General features: G+C 37.9%; 1 protein-coding gene across 1 annotated transcript in view; it reads left to right on the forward strand.

The window, feature by feature from the left end:
- LOC140232534 (C-Maf-inducing protein-like) overlaps positions 1-18,336 on the forward strand; it is a 72,211-nt gene that overhangs the window by 27,008 nt on the left and 26,867 nt on the right. Inside the window, 5 exon segments of the mRNA XM_072312632.1 lie at positions 3,986-4,108; positions 6,737-6,826; positions 9,593-9,781; positions 10,462-10,565; positions 13,016-13,117. Coding sequence (XP_072168733.1) covers positions 3,986-4,108; positions 6,737-6,826; positions 9,593-9,781; positions 10,462-10,565; positions 13,016-13,117 — 608 coding nt within the window.

Below are 18,336 nucleotides of genomic sequence, written 5' to 3' on the forward strand. Positions count from 1 at the left end.
CTCTTTAAAGGGAAGAGACACGCTGTCTGGTATGGGCAATAAACATTCAGCATCGTATGATGGAAAAATTGGCAGTAACTTTGCGGTCAAGGCAAAGTAGAAGCCAACTGCATGTTAAAGACTCAGCAGCGTGGGAAGAGAAGGTTGACCCGATAGAATCGATCTTCTTTTGTTCCCCACCAGGGTAGGGTACATTTGAAAACTATGACTAGCACCTGCCTACCCGGATAGAACTGCCTGCCAGCGAATATGTGCATCAAAGCATTAGCTTATCGGTAATGTCCGACTCCGGTTGAGATTCATTGGCTGTGCGTATACTTACATAGAGATGGGTGGTAAAGCTGTACGCAATTGTTACGGGGATTCTCGAATAAATCCAAGTTTAGTCAGCCTTCCCATTGCGTGGTATTCCCATGCTAGCGGGTCTTTAAAATGAGGTCAACAGAGATTGAAGGAGGGTGATGCAGATGGAGGGAGGTGTGATCTGTTTACCAATCAGGAGAGAGATCGAGTTAAGGGAACTCAAACATCCACTTACATGTACAAACAAACAGAAAAAAAAAAACCAAACAAACAAACAAGCAAACAAACAAACCAAACAAACAAACAAACACATGAACAGACTAATGACATGGCATGCCAGAGTGTTGACAATGAAGTAGTATTTCTCTCCAGCCAGAAAATATGTGTGTTCCTTTCATCCATGTCCCGGTACATGATAATTGTGAATTACAATTTAGTATTTGAAGGGTACTAATGATGGTGATGATGATGTCTAAAGAAATAATGATATTGAAGATCTATGATGATGTGAAATGAAGACAGAGAAGAATAACAATGATGATGAAAATCAAGCATGTAAATACTGTATAATTATATTGTTTGCTAATGTTAGAAACAGTTGAAAGACTGAGCTGCATCGATCATATCTTTGACATTTATGGCACTGACATTCCCATAGGTCCAATGATTGACTGGAGATGTATACCAGGGTAACACGGATAACAGCATGTTGTCAGTTTTATATCTCGTTGAGGCGATGCACTCAATATATTCTGTGCTTTTAAAATATATGCACGTGTCCTATCAGGCAGCAGTTGATATGGCCATGGGTGACGGACATCATTTTAGCAAGGAGGTACAAGAGCTAGAGAATCAATTGGCTAATTATTCAAACAGGCTGTCATTTTCTAGGGATGCACAAAAGAATTCCACAGGTGCATCTGTGCCTTTTATGATGTGGGTTTGATACCACCATATTTCTGAGTAATTGTAAGATTCATTTTATACTGTAGCATAGATCAGATATATTTCGCCTGTCTATCCATTTTAAATGAGATTTCATGTAACGATGAACATATAAAACCAAAGCCAATCCTGTCCAGAAATATGTACAAAAGTGTAAATCAGAGGTGTGTTGCGAAGTATTTGAAACTGTACTCTCCGGTTAAGCCAAATTTATCATTTTTTTGATTCATTCCAACAAATAAAAGTGATTATGGTATCATCTTCAAGTATAGTTCTTCATGAATTAGTATATGTCAGATTAATGTCCAGACATTTCCAGTTGAATTATTTTGATTGTTATTTCATCAATATTTGTGCAATTTCTATTGCTGCATGGCGGTGCCTTTACCATAATGCACTGCTTATCAAGTACGGATGGCGACAGTGCTAACCATCATGAAGACATATTTTCCTTAGAGAGCGGCTAGTCAAGTATGCTATGAGACATGACTCAATTGTCTTCCTATCTGTCTGGCATCATATCCAGTTTGGCATATAGGGCCTACTTCAAGATATTTTTAAATAGCAGCATCAAACATGGGTTCAAAGGGAATAATACTGCTGTGACTCCATCTCTTGAACCTCCATAATTTTAGCACAGAACAAACATTCAAATCATATACACAAGCAATGCACAGATCAACATGATAGGATCTGAAAATTCCCTTTTATTTGACTCTGACACAAATTCTAGGAATTCAATGTAATAGATAGATCATGCAGACAAAGATTCCACAATTTCAAAGAATCATAATATCCAGGAGTGACAAATTTTGTATAGCACAAAGTTGCAACAAAATTCTCCTCTAAGCACATAAATATTTGTGTACTTATTTGGAAATTCTATTAAGTAAAGTAACAAGCACCAACATAATTTTCCTGCTCATGGCATAAATAAATGTACATGTGCTTATTTCGATGATTAAAATAATGAGCACTCCATGGCTGCTTCTCATACATCCGTTTGTCGTTGAGAAGCCAGCCTCATTTCATGCTGCACGCCAGACCTGCCAGAGTGTAGCCAAGACACAAGGACCCAGAATGCTATGCTTGTCACTCTGAAACTCTTGGGGTAGTGAGTGGGCGGGCGAAAGCTACGTGACCGCTGCTCGCGGAGAACACTGCACATCTACTTATCGTTGTCTCTAGGAAGGCAGTGCCACTGATCATTCTGTATCTGTCAGAGAGTGAACCAGTTTTAACGAATCAATAGCCGCCTTTCTCTTTTCTGTGTCTCATACACTGTTTTTTTTTTCCCTGCAGAGAAAAATATGTCTTGTTCTTGAATGCCTCTAGATACAGGAGCTGCCCATGTTGTACTCTGTGGTATTTTAATGTTTACCAACATTAGTCTGCAGAATATTTAATATTGTAATAATAATGATAATGGTGATGATGAGGCAGAGGAGGATGAGGAGGAGGATGATGATGATGATGATAATGAAGATAATGCGTCTGTTGAGAATGAGAAGGGCGTTAAGTGGTCTTGAACACTATGGGTTTTGTGGCAACTTAACGCCCTTATCATTCTAAACCGACGAATGGTAATAATGATATGGTCTTCTTATATATTATATATATATATATATATATATATATATAAAAAGAAAGAGTCACAAGTACGCCATGGATCCAACGATTACAAAAAATTTTTATTACAAAATTTTCGGTCTGCCTCAGACCTTCGTCAGTAATAAAAATTTTTTGTAATCGTTGGATCCATGGCGTACTTGAGACTCTATCTTCTAATAATTACAACATTCGAAGTCCAACACGTGGAAAATTCCAAGAGGTATATATATATATATATATATATATATATATATATATATATATATGTATAAATGAGTGAAAGTACTTCCTGGCAGTAGTTACAGTTGTAATACAAACCTTGTTGCCATATTTCAAAGAAATCTGATATTTGGAAGCAGATGGTACATAATGTTTGCAAGAGGTGGTACATATAGTACCAAAGTAGATACTGTAGTACACATTGTACGAATGTTTGCAAGAAAATCCTTGTTTGGACAGTATGCTTCCTTTCTGTTTTTTTGAGACAAAAAAAAATAATAACTTCTTTTCAAAGTCTGAAGAGTTGGAATGCATTATAGCAACTCTGTACTGCTGTATAGTATGAATGTCAATATTTTCATGCGATTAATTCTTTGCACTGAGCGGCTTGAAAACATATTCGTGGGTTTTTGAATTTGCCTTGCACAATTGCTTCCTTGTATGCATGTTTTCATCCAGTTCATACACACACACACACACACAAATGACAGTTTGATTTGACATTTCCCTGCATGAAACTTGATGTTCTAGTTGGCCAATTCGATCGAGTGGATGGCTATCACAGATACTTCTAGCCTGTACACACTGTGCTGAAATGAATACTTCCAGTAGTACTAGGGAACATGCACACACACACACACACACACACACACACACACACACACACATATACGAACATGTACTAGGGAGGCATTACTGACAGTGACAAAACACATGATTCAACCCATCCAAAATGTGCAGAGAAAATTGTAAAGATATTTTTTTTGTGAGTTGTAAAATTATTGCTTGCCAAAAATAGCACAAAATATGCGAAAATTAATGCACCGACAATCTTTCCGCGTTTGCAGTACTTTCAGAGTGGTTCATCCTTTTCCTTCCTTTTTTTCCCCCGTTCCCTCTCCTGCAGGCCAGCAATGTCTATGTGCGGGACCAGTGGCTTAACTCCCTTCTCTGGAAGAGGGCCATTCATCGGTTCAAAAAGCTCATTTGTAATACCACCAAGCCAGAGGTCTTCATGCAAGAAATATCGGTGAGTGTGCACAGTGCCTGAGAGGCTGCTAACCTGGTGAGAATCGTAGTTTTATCTACATTTTGTTGGATAAGGCTCATGATTTCAACATATGCATCATATTAAGGGCATTCTGTGTGCAGAATATTTCTTAAAAAGTGACTTTCGTGAGATGAAGGGCATTTCGAAAGTATTGCTAATATCTTGAGATTACAACATATTAACAAATCATACAATCTTTGGTCTTGTGTCACATTTTTTAATGAGTTAGTGAAATAAAGTTTTACCAAAGGGAGCAGTGTTATGACCAAAGCGTGTATGACTGTAGAACTGTCATTCTGTTGTGTATGTCCAAACAAAACTAATGGATTACTACTCTCCCATTCCCCCATGTCTGCGTAAAGTAGTTACCTTTGACCATATAGTATACTGTACGAGCTGAAATTTTCACGGATGGATTTTTTGCGAATTGCTACTTCCCCATTTCAGCATGTTGTTCATTTCCCAGTTGTGAGGGTTTAGTGATTTCTACTTCACCTTTCAAGAAATGATTAAGATTGGGTAACAACTGACAATACTTGAACTGAATATTTTTACACGGTGATTCCCTGCATTGTACATAAATGTTGTTGGGGCGACAAGACCTCGTATCTATAAAATGTCAAATGTTCAGGGGAGCAAAAAAAACATGGCAGCCAAAACACTGTATCAAATGGGAGAGCCTTTCCTTTGACATTCCATGGTGGCTTCACTTTTTGGGTAGGACAGCTGAGATTTGAGCAGGACATCACTTCACTGATTATCTGACCATAAATCAAAAAAAGTAATTTTCACCAAAATTTCAGATACGAGGTCTTGTTGCCTTAGCAACAATAAACAAGTAGACCCTACATTGTAGTGCATTCTGCATTCAAAGTGCTATACTAGTGTGTTGTTGCCAATATCCCTACAGTTGTTTTCAGCAATTTTTTTTAAAGTTTGTGTCGAACATGCTTAGTTATGCAATCAAGGGTTCATCGGACTTTGCATTTCTATTGAATTATTTGGAACAAATGAAGGATGTTTTATTTAAAATAAAATAAAAGAAAAAAGTATAATGGGATGTTAATAGGAAAACAGATTTATGGCCTTACTGGGAAAGCACAGATTGTGGTCTTGCCAAGGAAAACACAGTTTTTGTGGTGGACTGTTCATATGAATTAGTTGACTTCTGAAGAGATTTTCAGTGTGGATTCTAGTTGTTGACTCAAAAAGTAATAATGAAAAAAAAAAATATTAGGAACTGTTGATGTTGCGTGAATGTCCAGAAAACTGCGTTCATCGACATCAAAAGGAAACGAAATCATTGAGAGAATACCCAAGGATGTTTATACTGCAAACTACCCGTACAAACATGAGTTTCACAAACGTAATTGTGATATTTCTGCAATAAAAGATGTATCAAATTTCAGTCATATGATTGCAAACCTAACGTCATACAGCCAAGTCTTATAAAAAACCCCTATGTGAAGAAATGTAATAAGATATCTTCCATTTGTTTGGTTGTGGGAGTTTAGAAATTTATTATATTTTTTGTTTTGTTTTTGCTGGAGTGGTTTTCAGGATCATGCAAAACCATTATTAGACAATTTTTCTCTTGATATGATTCTATTGATTTGAATGTGATTTTAAAGGAAAATATACCATGTGCGCACATTCAATGTAATGTAGATTAGACAATGGTGACCTAAAGTGTTCAGTGTTTTGCAAATAAGTTGGTCTGATATTTGAACATGAACAAAAAAAAATGTTGAAAGAAATTGAGGGATCATATATACGAACAAGTTGAAGCAGAGGATTCACGGGCAGGTATTACTAACTGTAGTTCTGTCAGCAAGATTGCGAAGTGCAACATGGGAGCCATTTTCTCAATGTTATTTATTTCATTTGTGCATCATAGCTGTTATGAGTAATGTCCATGTCATCGGAAACCTATTCAGCACAAGTACCCATATTGATTTGCTAGTACTGCTGCAATTTGATGAATACCCAGGCTGTTTTTTTCTTTTATTAGTGTGAACAGTTCTCATATTTCATGGATTGTACGATTGACGTAAGCAACATAGAATCTAACCTTTTTAATGTCATGACGTGTGTGCATTTACCCCTGCCATCAAGGTAGATATCAAACTCCAAGTTGAACTTGAAATGGATATCTTCTCTTGCAGGATATATTCTTGCTGTTTGTTTCAGGAAATATGTTGTTTTGAAAACAGTGAAATGAAAAAGAAATTGCCCCTGTTGTGCAGATATTTATTGCTTTTAGATGTTCAATTTCTGATGAATTCATCTTTCTGTGAAAATCATTTGCAAATCTTTTTTTTTTTTTTTGTCTGCAAGATATGTCTTCAAAACACCACATATAAACTGGATGAATGAATTTGTGTATTCAAACTTGCTTTAATGTAAAGTATCTGCAAGAGTGTTTGCAATAATGATTGATAGAGGAAATTGAAAACAAAATTGATACAATGTTTTGAGTGCATTTTTTTTTCTTTTCTTTTTTTTAAACCGAATGACATACTCTGGCCCTTCCAAGTCTGCCTGGGCCCATTGTATTAAAGGTCCATCACTTCAAATGATATAATATTTTGTCTTTCTCCGCTGCAGTCCATGATCGAACTGACCTTAACGACATGCGTCCAAGACCAGGATGTGTTCCAGGTGCCCCTGGAGATTGTCTCGGACATCCTCTCTCAGGTAAACCACTCCCCTTTTTCCTTCCTGCACCAGAGCAGGAGCGAGACAGGGGCTCGCTCCGGCACCACGCAGTGACTGTTTGTGCAGCGCGTGTCTTTTTGTTGTCCAACTCGGTGACTTCGCGTTCTTGAAGTTGGACCAAACATGTAGACTTATATGTACCATGGTGCTAGCTGCTAGGATGTTATATTTGATACTGGGCATATTTTAAAGCAGCTTCAAAAGCTTATATCTCTTCAATGACTGTCTTTCTTTGAGGCTTTAAACCAAGCTTTGAATATTTGTACATCACTGTTATGGATATGGAAAGATGTTTTGTTATTGTTTTCATTTAATTAGATTATGTGCAATTCAGTATTGCATTTGTCCTAAAATTTGCCTTGTCATAATTCTCTTGATATTAGGCCAATTAGTTGAATTTCTCTGGCCTGTTTCCATCAATTAGCTGCTTCATGACGAAAATTACTCCTCTTGGGAATATCGTGTGACATCTAATCTCCCGTAAAATGTGCATCAAAGCTTTGAAGCTATCGCAAGCTGTTTCCTTCCTTTTATAATGTATGCATTGTCAACTAGAGAAAGAATAACATTACCTGGCAGAATACAGTATATTGTCAGCCTGCATGTATCTGACAGTGATACATGTAGTGTTTATATGTGAGTGCCCGTATGGTTGGGAGCTGCACGGGTGATTTGAAATATCTAGATACATGTTTAGTGTATGGTTGCATGCAGACTCGCGTTAGCCCCAGTGTAAGATACAAGTAGAAGCCATCTGTGTGAAGGCTGTATTTTTTTATCTCTTTCATGGGGGGGGGGGGGGATTGGATGTGTGAGAGAGATTTAGATTCATATGTGCATCGAGTTAAAATTAAAGTAATCAGCAGAATAGCAATTACATTGTAATTGTCACGAAAGGACAGTTAATTTGCTATTCCACTCGCACCAGAAATGTGAGCTTTAGAGAGTACTCGCCTTTACATGTTGTATACAGTACATGTACAGTGAGCAAGTATCTGAAGGAAAATGCAGTTGTGTTTATATTCTGATGGTGACTGAAATCTAGAAGGAAGTATCCTGCTTTTCATGACAGTTTCACATTGACAGGTTTCCAAGTAATGTTTGGATTGAAACACAAGCCATTGACGCATAGCGTGAGCACTGAAATCCCCAAAGCCACAGACATTCAATGTATTAATTGTTGATAATCATTGTGCAAGAGTGCAGTATGTGTATTGATTCCTGATCTATTACCCAACAATGTAGACTGTTCACATCGAAAGAATCATATCTCAAAAATCACATAGAGAAAAGGGTCATAATAATGTCAATAGTGCAAATAAGCAGGGAACTGAGTTGAATTTCAAACTCTGGGAAAACTCATCACCGGCATTGCAAGTATAATCTTATAGATCTGAAACTAGATGATACTGCACAAACAAGAAGCGTACATGCTGATGACTTGCAGAAGTATAAAAATTCACAGTAATATAGAAGATGATTAGGAGACTTAATAGTCATTGCAGTTATGTGATATTCTTGGGAATGGAGTTAGAAGTAGTTAGTGAAAAGATACTTTTGTCTATTTTTTGTATTAAAGATATGACGAACACCAGCTCAGAATCCAATAACTACATTGTATGTGATTGAGTGGAAGTAGAGGAACTTAAGTCTCGCTAACAATATTTCTTTTTTTCTACCTTTTTATGTTTTAATCTGATATCAATGCATAATATAGTATGGTTGAAAGGCAGTTTACCATGTCTTAAAGTAATCTGATATTGTCATTAATTGTGAAAGCATGTTTGCCTTCTGTTTGTGTCATCTTGCAATTGCCACCAATAGTGATGATGATGATTATAGTGATAGATATAGTCATCATGTATAGCATATCCTTTTGGCAAGGTTGCTATGCACTTGGAATAGAAGTGAAGGTGAAAAATACATACGTGTATGTACAAGCAAAGAAAGACTACTGCAGAAGCATGGTCACAGCGTGCAGATGTATCCTCCCCTAGAGTAAGTGCTTTACAGTTTAATATGCTAATGATCCCCATCTGTCATGTTTATGGATAACATCAATCTTTGAGGTTGTAAACCAGAAGCCCAGTGAACTTTCAGTATAATCCATTATGTATGTATGTGAAGACCTAAGAGAATGGCTGTAAATAGGAAGTTTATGTTTCACACGTATCATTTCTGTATCGCCATCAAAATTGGTATGGTGAAAAACCATAAATTTTCAGCATATCATGAGAATATTCAAAAGGAATTTAAGAATAATCACATGATTTTCTGTTCTTCCTCTATCCCTTTGCGCCATCCCAACCATACCCTCAACTTTCCTTTCTCAACCCTACCCCTCATTCCCAATCCTCTTTAATCCCTTCTCCCCCTCCCACATACACACCCATCCACACCTGACCCATTCACACTCTGATCCATCTACACCCCTGAACCATTCACACCCCTGATCCATCTACACCCCTGACCCATTCACACCCCTGACCCATTCACACCCCTGATCCATCTACACCCCATGCCCATTCACACCTCTGACCCATTCACACCCCTGATCCATTTACATCCCTGACCCATTCACACCCCTGATCCATCTACATCCCTCACCCATTCACACCCCTGACCCATTCACACCCCCGACTCATTCACACCCCTGACCCATCTACACCCCTGACCCATTCACACCCCTGACCCATCCATGCCCCCGACCCATCCATGCCCCTAACCCCTTCTGGCTCCACACAGAATGCAGACATGATTAACACTGTTGCGCATGAAAGCATTATCCTGGCCGTGGCCCCCCTACTGGAGAACAACCAGCCCTCACCGGAAATCTGCTCCTTCTTCAGCAAGCATTGCCGCAACTCGCCCCGCTCCAAAGTGGTCATAGAGATGTTCACACCGGTCATTCACCGAATCCTCAAGCACAACATGGTAATGAGAGTGGCACATTTTCCCCCTCTCCAAACAGGCACTCGAAACATGTAACATACATGAAAAAAAGAAACCCTTGAGTACTTGAAAAAAGTTTATGTATACAGATTTCAGAGTTAGCTTGTAAGCTGCTTATTGTGTGCAGCATTGTGACAGAACTTATAGGGATACATTGCTATCCATCGCTGAGCTCAGACAAGGCAGATATTTTATGTAAAAGACAACAGACAGATGGTAATACTCATACCGTGGATGGTTTTCTCGTGATGTATGTGTATTTGGTAACTTGGTAGTCTTGGGAGTTCGGATGCTATCAATATAAATTCATTCTGTGACTTTACTGACTGCGATGTACATGCTTCTGGGTGAAAATGTACAATTTGCAGAAGAATTATCTCCCAGTTGTTATCACAGGACCGTGATACATGTCGAGCATACTGATTAAAAATGAAATAAAGTCATGTTATGATCTCATTTCAAAGATGGGCTACTTTCACTTTATATGAGCAGTTGAAGTGCTTAATGTCCATTGCCCAAATAGGAATGAACATCACGAGGGAGAATAGACTGATGCTATTACTGTAGTGCAATGATAACACTTGCACAAGCATGCTAATTCAAACTCTTGTTTCTGTGATTCCTTGATTGAATGTCATCTGCTTGTTCCCCTTCATCGGCAGGACTTTGGAAAGAACCCACGGCTCCAAGCATTTGTGAGGGACTTCATCCTCGCGATACACTGTAAAGACAACCGTGATTTTGCCTTTAAAGAATTTGTCAGCATGTGAGTATCTTGTCTTTAATACAATGGAGGAAAGCACTTAGTAACACCCATAGCTTTCGCAGAAATCTACCGCTTGACCAAGGTTAACTCTAGGGTTTTCAAACAAATGCACATATTTGGATCACAAGTGGGCACTCCAGAAATTCCTTTTTTCCCCCCACTCCACTTAGCTACTGTATGGAAATTATTAAACGATTTATTTCTAGTGTGGTCACACATATTTCCGCATCACAAAAGGCTAACACTACAGCCTATTTATTGACAGTGTGAAAAGGAGTTCATGATTTTAGTCACCATCTGTTTTTTTTTTCTTCCACAAATGTGTATGCTTGTTTCATCTACTGTTATGCCCTGATCTATCGGTTATAGCTCGTTATTCCGAAGGTTCGTTATTCTGAAGGCTCTTCAGTCCGAGGATTCTTCGGATTAACAAATCTTCGGAATAATGAACCTTCGGAATAACGCCACAAATGTTCGAATTAACGAACCCTTTTTCATTTTCGTACTAACGAACCTCTAGATATAGGGAATTTGTGTGTTTCGAATTAACAAATCTTCGGAATAATGAACCTTCGGAATAACGCCACAAATGTTCGGATTAATGAACCCTTTTTCATTTTCTGGACTAACGAACCTCTAGACATAGGGAATTTGTGTGTTTCGGATTAACGAACCTTCGGAATATCGAACCTTCGGAATAACGAACAGCACCCGATTTATCAATAATTGTCACCATATGACTGTTGCCCCAGCTTCCTACGTTACTGTCAGAAATTAGGGACAAACTCTTTGTTTTTGAAGGAAGATGGAGAGCCGTTCACTTTTTATTGTAGATAGGTTTCCCATGTTGCATTTTCTTGAGAGAAAAACTGACAACAAAATTTAAACAACACAAATGTCAAGTCCAACATGACAGGATTACACAGAGGGATTGTAAGTTAGGATATTGTTCATAGCTGATTTGAGAAAGTATCGTCGTATGTAATGAATTTTCCCCAGAAGGTCAGAAGAACAACATCTCAAGAATGAAGTAGGGCGGAAGACATGCATGACGCACCGATACACTTGGGACACTTTGAATCGCAGGCCCATCGGTGTATTGTACAAGTACATAGCATTAACATAACAATAGAAGGCATGAACATGCTAGTACATGTAGAGCCCTACAGTGAACGTGGATGAGAGACTGTGAATAGCAATATGTTGTGTGTGTGTACATGGATGAAGTCATTCGTAGCTGTGTGTGTGTTTGCATGCATCTGTGTATATGGTGTGTGTGGTGTGGTGTGTGTGTGTGTGTGTGTGTTACAGTAACAGTATACCCTTTATAGATCAATCAGAATTGATTAATATTAATGCTGGCAAATATGAAATTGACCAAAATAATCATCTTTAATACATGTACATTTTCTCTTTAAAAAAATAGGGGAATATTGTAAATTCTTAGAAGATTTTTTTTTTCCCCTCAGATTTTTTTTATCTTGCCAGTGCTCTCCTTATATCAAGTGCCATCTTGCCAAATTGCCCTTGATGAGAGCAATTTTGTGTGGTTGCAGCTTCTGCATGTTTTAATTAGCCAGGTGAGGTCAGGCGTATCTCTGGAGGAATAGAGACGTGTTCAGCGTGTCTTCAGCTTTGCTCACACGACATGTGACAGTTATATGGAAGAGTGTATGATTTGGATGTGCCGGTTCTTGTATAACTTCACCGAGGTCAATTTAAGTAGTGCGTGTTGCCAGAAGTCAAACACTAGCTCTCTTTGCTGATTGTGTGGTGAAAGTTTGCACAATCTGAGCTCTTTTGCATAGGAATTGCAATTTGGATTCCTTACGTAAAAAGTCAAACTTATAGCACAAATGCTTGATATCAAGTCAATGAAACGAAATATGACATGAATTTTCATTGATGCATAGGAATTAAAATTTTCATGCCTTATGTAAAAAGTCAAACTTACTGCACAATTGCTTGATATAATGTATCAATTGAATGAAATGAAACACATCATGAATTTCATTGATATGTTTTATTTTCATATCTCATTTGTCAAGTATCTGTGTGTGCAACAGCACTAGGGAACAATCCAATTGAATTTTGATAGTGAAACTGGAAGCTTCCAATTATATGTTTATTTACTTTCACGCACTGCACTGGAAGAATGAAAATCAAAACAAAACAAAACAAAAAATCACACCAACAGTAGAATGGATCCTGCTGCCAAGGTGGCTTTAGGTGACTTCCTACTAAGGATACGTTTGAAGACATCCCACGCAGGAGATTTGCCCGTCCGATGCGACAAGAGTTGAAAATATGTTTTTGTTGGATCTGTCAAGGTAATTCAGAAATGGGTGCAAATTTCCTGTTTTCCCTCCCATGTGTCTTCTGAGTATAACAAGTGGCCATTTTTTTTTTTTTTTTTTTAAATTCTGTCCTTCTCCATCTTTCTCCCACAGAATGCATGGACCAAGTATTGAGTGCCCCCATCCAAGAGTACTGCCTAACCTTGTGGCCATCTGTCTTGCCTCCATCGCCACCTTCTACCAGGACTCAACCAGGTAGGCCAGAGTACTTTTACTTGCCAATATGGGAATATATGAATAAATTAAAGAATAATATATATATATATATATATTTTGAAACAAGGAACAGAAAACTGACCAGAAACAAATAATAAATAGCGAAAACTTTGAGCAAAGAAAATGGGTTTTCATCGGGAGGTCTCGGGTTCGAATCCCGATGAAAACCCATTTTCTTTGCTCAAAGTTTTCGCTATATATATATATATATATATATATGTATATATATAAATTTTGAGATATTTGAGATTGAAACTGCTAAAAAACAAAGAAAATAATCATATTGTATATGATCATTTTCATAATATCTTGAAAAATATTTCTGGATTATGTAATGAATGCAGTATCATTAGTAAGATATAATTTTCTCCATTTGATGTTGACCTTATTTAAAAAAAAAAAATCATGTATATCTGTTTTTGCATTTAAACTCTTCAAAGGTGTATATTCATTTGAAAAGAAATAATTCTGTAATTATCATAATGAAAGTTTACCCGAAATTTTTGTGAATATTGAATCGCGCAATTGCTGTACCTACAATGGGTCATCCCCAGTGATGGGCAGTGAGATGCTTGCGTAAAATGAAAGTGTATATTCCCGTCTGTGTGTGGGTGTGTAGAACTATAGCAATCTCGCGTGCAGACGATATTGTTTGATTAATGAAGCAAATGTAGGTATCGGTAGGGATTCCTCACTGGAGATGAGAGCGATCGACTGGATGTTGATCTTTGACCATCACGGTACGTAGGTGTGTGCAGGGAATGTGCGTGCATCTGTTTGCCGAGCTGGAGGATCACATTTATCATGCCACACGGGAAGTATGTGAGGAATGATGTTTTATACTCAAGTGTCATTGTGTTCACGAGCCAGCATCGATGCGAGAAATTCACGAAAGTAGAACCTACATGAGCATTACAGCTAATGCCCTACCACTCAACATTGAATACTCGTATATACTCTTACTCTGTACTTCTATGATATAGTCACATTGTGTTGTCATGTATGAAGCAGAGCAAAGTAAAGCATTTCACCATGAAAACTTATAGACTTTTAATGTCCAAAAGATATTAGAAATATATATGATTCATATATATATATTTTTTCTAATGTGAAGTAGCTTAGTTGTAGAGTAAAATCACAAATCTGTTCAATTTTTGTTTTGTTTTGTTATGTTTTGTGTGTTCTAGTAAATGTGGAATTCTTAGCAGGCTGTATCAAAGAATTGTGACTCATCTTTCTGGATTGTTTGCCACTCTTTTCCCATCATCCCTCTTTGCAATAATATTAGGCCCATGAATACTCCAAAACTCGACCTTTCTCAATTCATATGCAGACACAGAAGGCCGTAACTTTCTGCTCCTAACTAGTAAATTGCAACACCACATGAAAAATCCCACAGTAGTTAACATGTACGTTTTGCAGACTCATGGTCGGACCTTCGTGACATTTCCGTGAGCACACCAGTATGATGATTTCTTTTTTGTAATCATAGAGGATACAACAACCTTTGCCAGCTCAGGATTTGCAACATCAAAACTATGCTAGAACTGGATAACATTTTTTTTTTTTTTTTTTTTTTGGGGGGGGGGGGATTGATATTCAATTTTTAAGCGACGTTGACTGCCTTTCTTTTTTTTTTTTTTTTCCTTCCTCTTCTTGTAGGATGAGCGTTGGAATTATGTTGTACTTGACAGGATTCTGTTGTGGGAATCTTTGGTTTGTGCAGTGTGGCTCTAGCAGAAGCAATATGTCCTTCCCCTTCAGTGTTTCAAATGTAATTCCCTTCTCCTTTTTCATTGTGCGATCCGAGCTGAAGCAGGCTGCATGCTGTTGTGTCAAAGGCATACTGTTAGTAAGCCTCGGATTCTGACTTTGCAGTATCAGGAAGTGAAAGAGAGATGGGTGGCTTCCCTCTGTTTTCAGTAAATGGTTTCTCTCTATTTCAAGTAAAATGGCTTCTCTCTATTTTGAGTAGAGGGCATTTTTTTTTAGTTTTGATGTTTTAAAAATCACGTTGCAATGTAGGTGTCATACTTTGTTCCTGAAGTGACTTCTGGAGCCATTTTTAATCACTCTGCCATGAACTTTGATAGCTTTTTCTTTTTCTTTCTTTTTTTTCTCTCTCTTTATATCAAGAGCAGAGACAGAGGATATCTATGGCTTCCCTGTTCAAAGTTGAAGCCAATGGCTTGTGGTCGTCAGCATGGGCAGATCCAGGAATTCTGTAAAAGGGGGGGGGGGGGAGCAAAGCAGTTCACATTTCAACTTCAGGGTTTCATTAGCTGACAAGCAAAAAGCAAAAAAAAAAAAAAGGCCTTAACAGGAATTCCCTTGTACCACTTTTGGGGTTAATCAGCAGACAAGAAAAGAGAACAGAAAAGAAAGGTGATAATGATAATGATAATGATAGTGATAAAATAACAAATTTAAAAAAGTGCAAATTATCTAATTTTTTTTTGTGCCACTTCCAGATTTCATCAGCTGACAAGTGAAAAAAGAAAGAAAGAAACATGTGAGCACAATTTTCTGGTGCCACTGCAATTGGCTGACAAGGGAGAGGGATTTTTAAACCTTTTTTAGCTCACCTGAGCCAAAGGCTCAAGTGAGCTATTGCGATCGCCCTTCGTCCGGCGTCCGTCGTGCGTCGTGCGTCGTCCGTCGTCCGTCGTGCGTAAACTTTTACATTTTTATCTTCTTCTTGAAAACCCCAAGACCGATTTTCATCAAACTTGGCAGGTAGCATCCCTAGGGGGTTAGGAACTCAATTTGTTAAAATGGGCACCATGCCCCACCCAGGGGGCCCCCAGGGGGGCCCAAACCCCCCAAAATTAAGGAATCTTTAAAAATCTTCTCTAGAATCAGAAGTTATAGAGCTAAGATAATACTATGAGTGAGTACATTGATGACTGTAGTTTCAAGTTTGTTCATAGCAAATCCAGGGGTGCCCCTCTTGGGGGCAGGGGGGGGGGGGGGGTTGGGAAGGTCCAAATGGGGGCCTGAATTGTACATTTTCATCTTCTTCCTGAAAACCTCATGATGGATTTTCGTCAAACTTGGCAGGTAGCATCCCTAGGGGGTCAGGATCTCAATTTATCAAAATGGGCACCATGCCCCACCCAGAGGGCCCCAGGGGGCCCCCAATCCCCCCAAATTAAGGAATCTTTAAAAATTTCGGCCCTTATTGTACATTTTCATCTTCTACTTGAGAAGCCTGGTCAAATTTTACTAGAGCTGTGAGTAATTTAGATTAGTGACTGCGTGAAAGGTGAACTTGCGATACTCAGGTGAGCGCTAGACCCGCGGGTCTCTTGTTTTTTTTTTAATGCTGGTCATTGCGTGATTTCATGCATACTTTTATTAAAAAAAGATAAATAAAGGAGGGCGCACCCCCCCCCCCCCCAATATCCCGGATCTGCCACTGTTCAGTCGATAAAGTGATATACATGAAAAGAATTTAGCTCACATTATGATGCATTTTTTGTGTGCACACTATATGAAGAGCTTGCCTACATCACACTGAGCTGCCAATGCGTGTTTGTAGCTGAACTTGTATAGGGTGAACTTTTTTCTCTGTGTGTCTGGTTTTTCTACCTATTTTTCAATGATCTACTAAATATATTTCTCTGATATTTCTTTTTTTCATTCAAAGCAGTCCAACTGTAGCTGGATAGAATTTCCCTTTAACCCTTAACAAGGAATTCTACTCTGCGTTGAGTTTGATGTCAGTAAAAAAAAAAAAAGAAAAGGAAAATGAGTCAAGAAAAAAACCCAGTTCCCTTACAAGTGAACCACAATCATGGCATTTAGAGATTTCACTTGTCTTCAGGAAACAGTGGTGTCAGACACAAATAAGATCCCGGAGATAGTACAATCATTGCCTATCTGCTGTCATTGGTTTGCTAACAAATTTTCAATACAATATCCTTTTGACAATTTTTTTTTTTAAACTGAAAATTGCAAAAGTATGGTATCAAGCATCAAGTAATTTTGCTCATCTGTGATGATTTAGCAATGGTGATAAGTTTGAAGACGGAGTTGTACTTGCCGAAATACGGGAAATAATTGTTTGTGTAATAGTATGTTTAAACCAATTAAAGATGTGTTTGGCAATGAAAGCATCTGTCGAATTTGCATGCATGTGATTCAAAAAAGAAATGCAATGAACTGTAAAAATTAATCTTTTTTTTTGAGTTTGAGTTTGAGTTTATTTATTTTACCACGGTAAAAAGCTTGCTATCAGCTAAAAGCTGTTTTTCAGCAAGGCCGTGAAATGATAACAAAAACATAGAAATCATACAATGAAGAGAAAAAAAAAGCCATAATAATTACATACGAACGCAAAAAAAAAGAAAAGTGAAAAAAGTCACAAAGTATGCAAAGTGTAACATAAAGATTATATACATATATTTCATTTCTTTGTGTGTGTGTGTGTGTGTGTGTGTTTTAATGGCAATCCACCCACCACTATTCTGTTTTCATTGATTTCATTGTTTTCGTCAGATCAGTTTGAACGCAGAGTGGAGTGAGCCTTTAAATTTTTTCCAGCGCTGCAGCCAGCTCCCATGTGAATGTGCAGTACAGAGACTTTGCTACGTTTATTTACATACCAGCTTATGTTGGAGAGCCTTGTTGACAGTATTATGATAGGCGTCATAGGATTGTTTCAATGTCTGTAGGACGGTGCAGATTACAACCTTTAGAACAACTAAATCCATTGTTCCGTGTGTATACCTGCCCTCATCTCTTCTTTCCTCCCTTATTTTTTTCTTGCACACCCAAATTGTAAAAATATGAAATACCCAGTGATTTGCTGGTGTTTTTTTTTCTTTTGCATGTGTGTGTGTGAAGTTGCATATATCTGGAGAAATTTATGAGATCGTTTTATATTCACATAGCATATTTTGGAATTTTTATTAGGATCTACTTCCTCATAATGCATACAGGCATAGTGGGGGAAAATTATTGTAATATAGCCTTGATTATTTGTCATTAGAAATGTAAAGAGTATATCTTACTTGCATTTACTGTTCACATGCAAATATAGTACAAACTAGGAATGTATCAGATGGCGTATTCACACCATCATTTCAATCTCTCAATCTGGCATGCATCATCAATCAGCAATTTCAAAAATCTTCTGAAAATTCACCTGTTTCAGGAAAGTTTTCCATCTATTAGCTATCGGATGTTTGTTGCAA

Source organism: Diadema setosum, chromosome 9 (assembly GCF_964275005.1).
Source record: "Diadema setosum chromosome 9, eeDiaSeto1, whole genome shotgun sequence".
Lineage (NCBI taxonomy): Eukaryota > Metazoa > Echinodermata > Echinoidea > Diadematoida > Diadematidae > Diadema > Diadema setosum.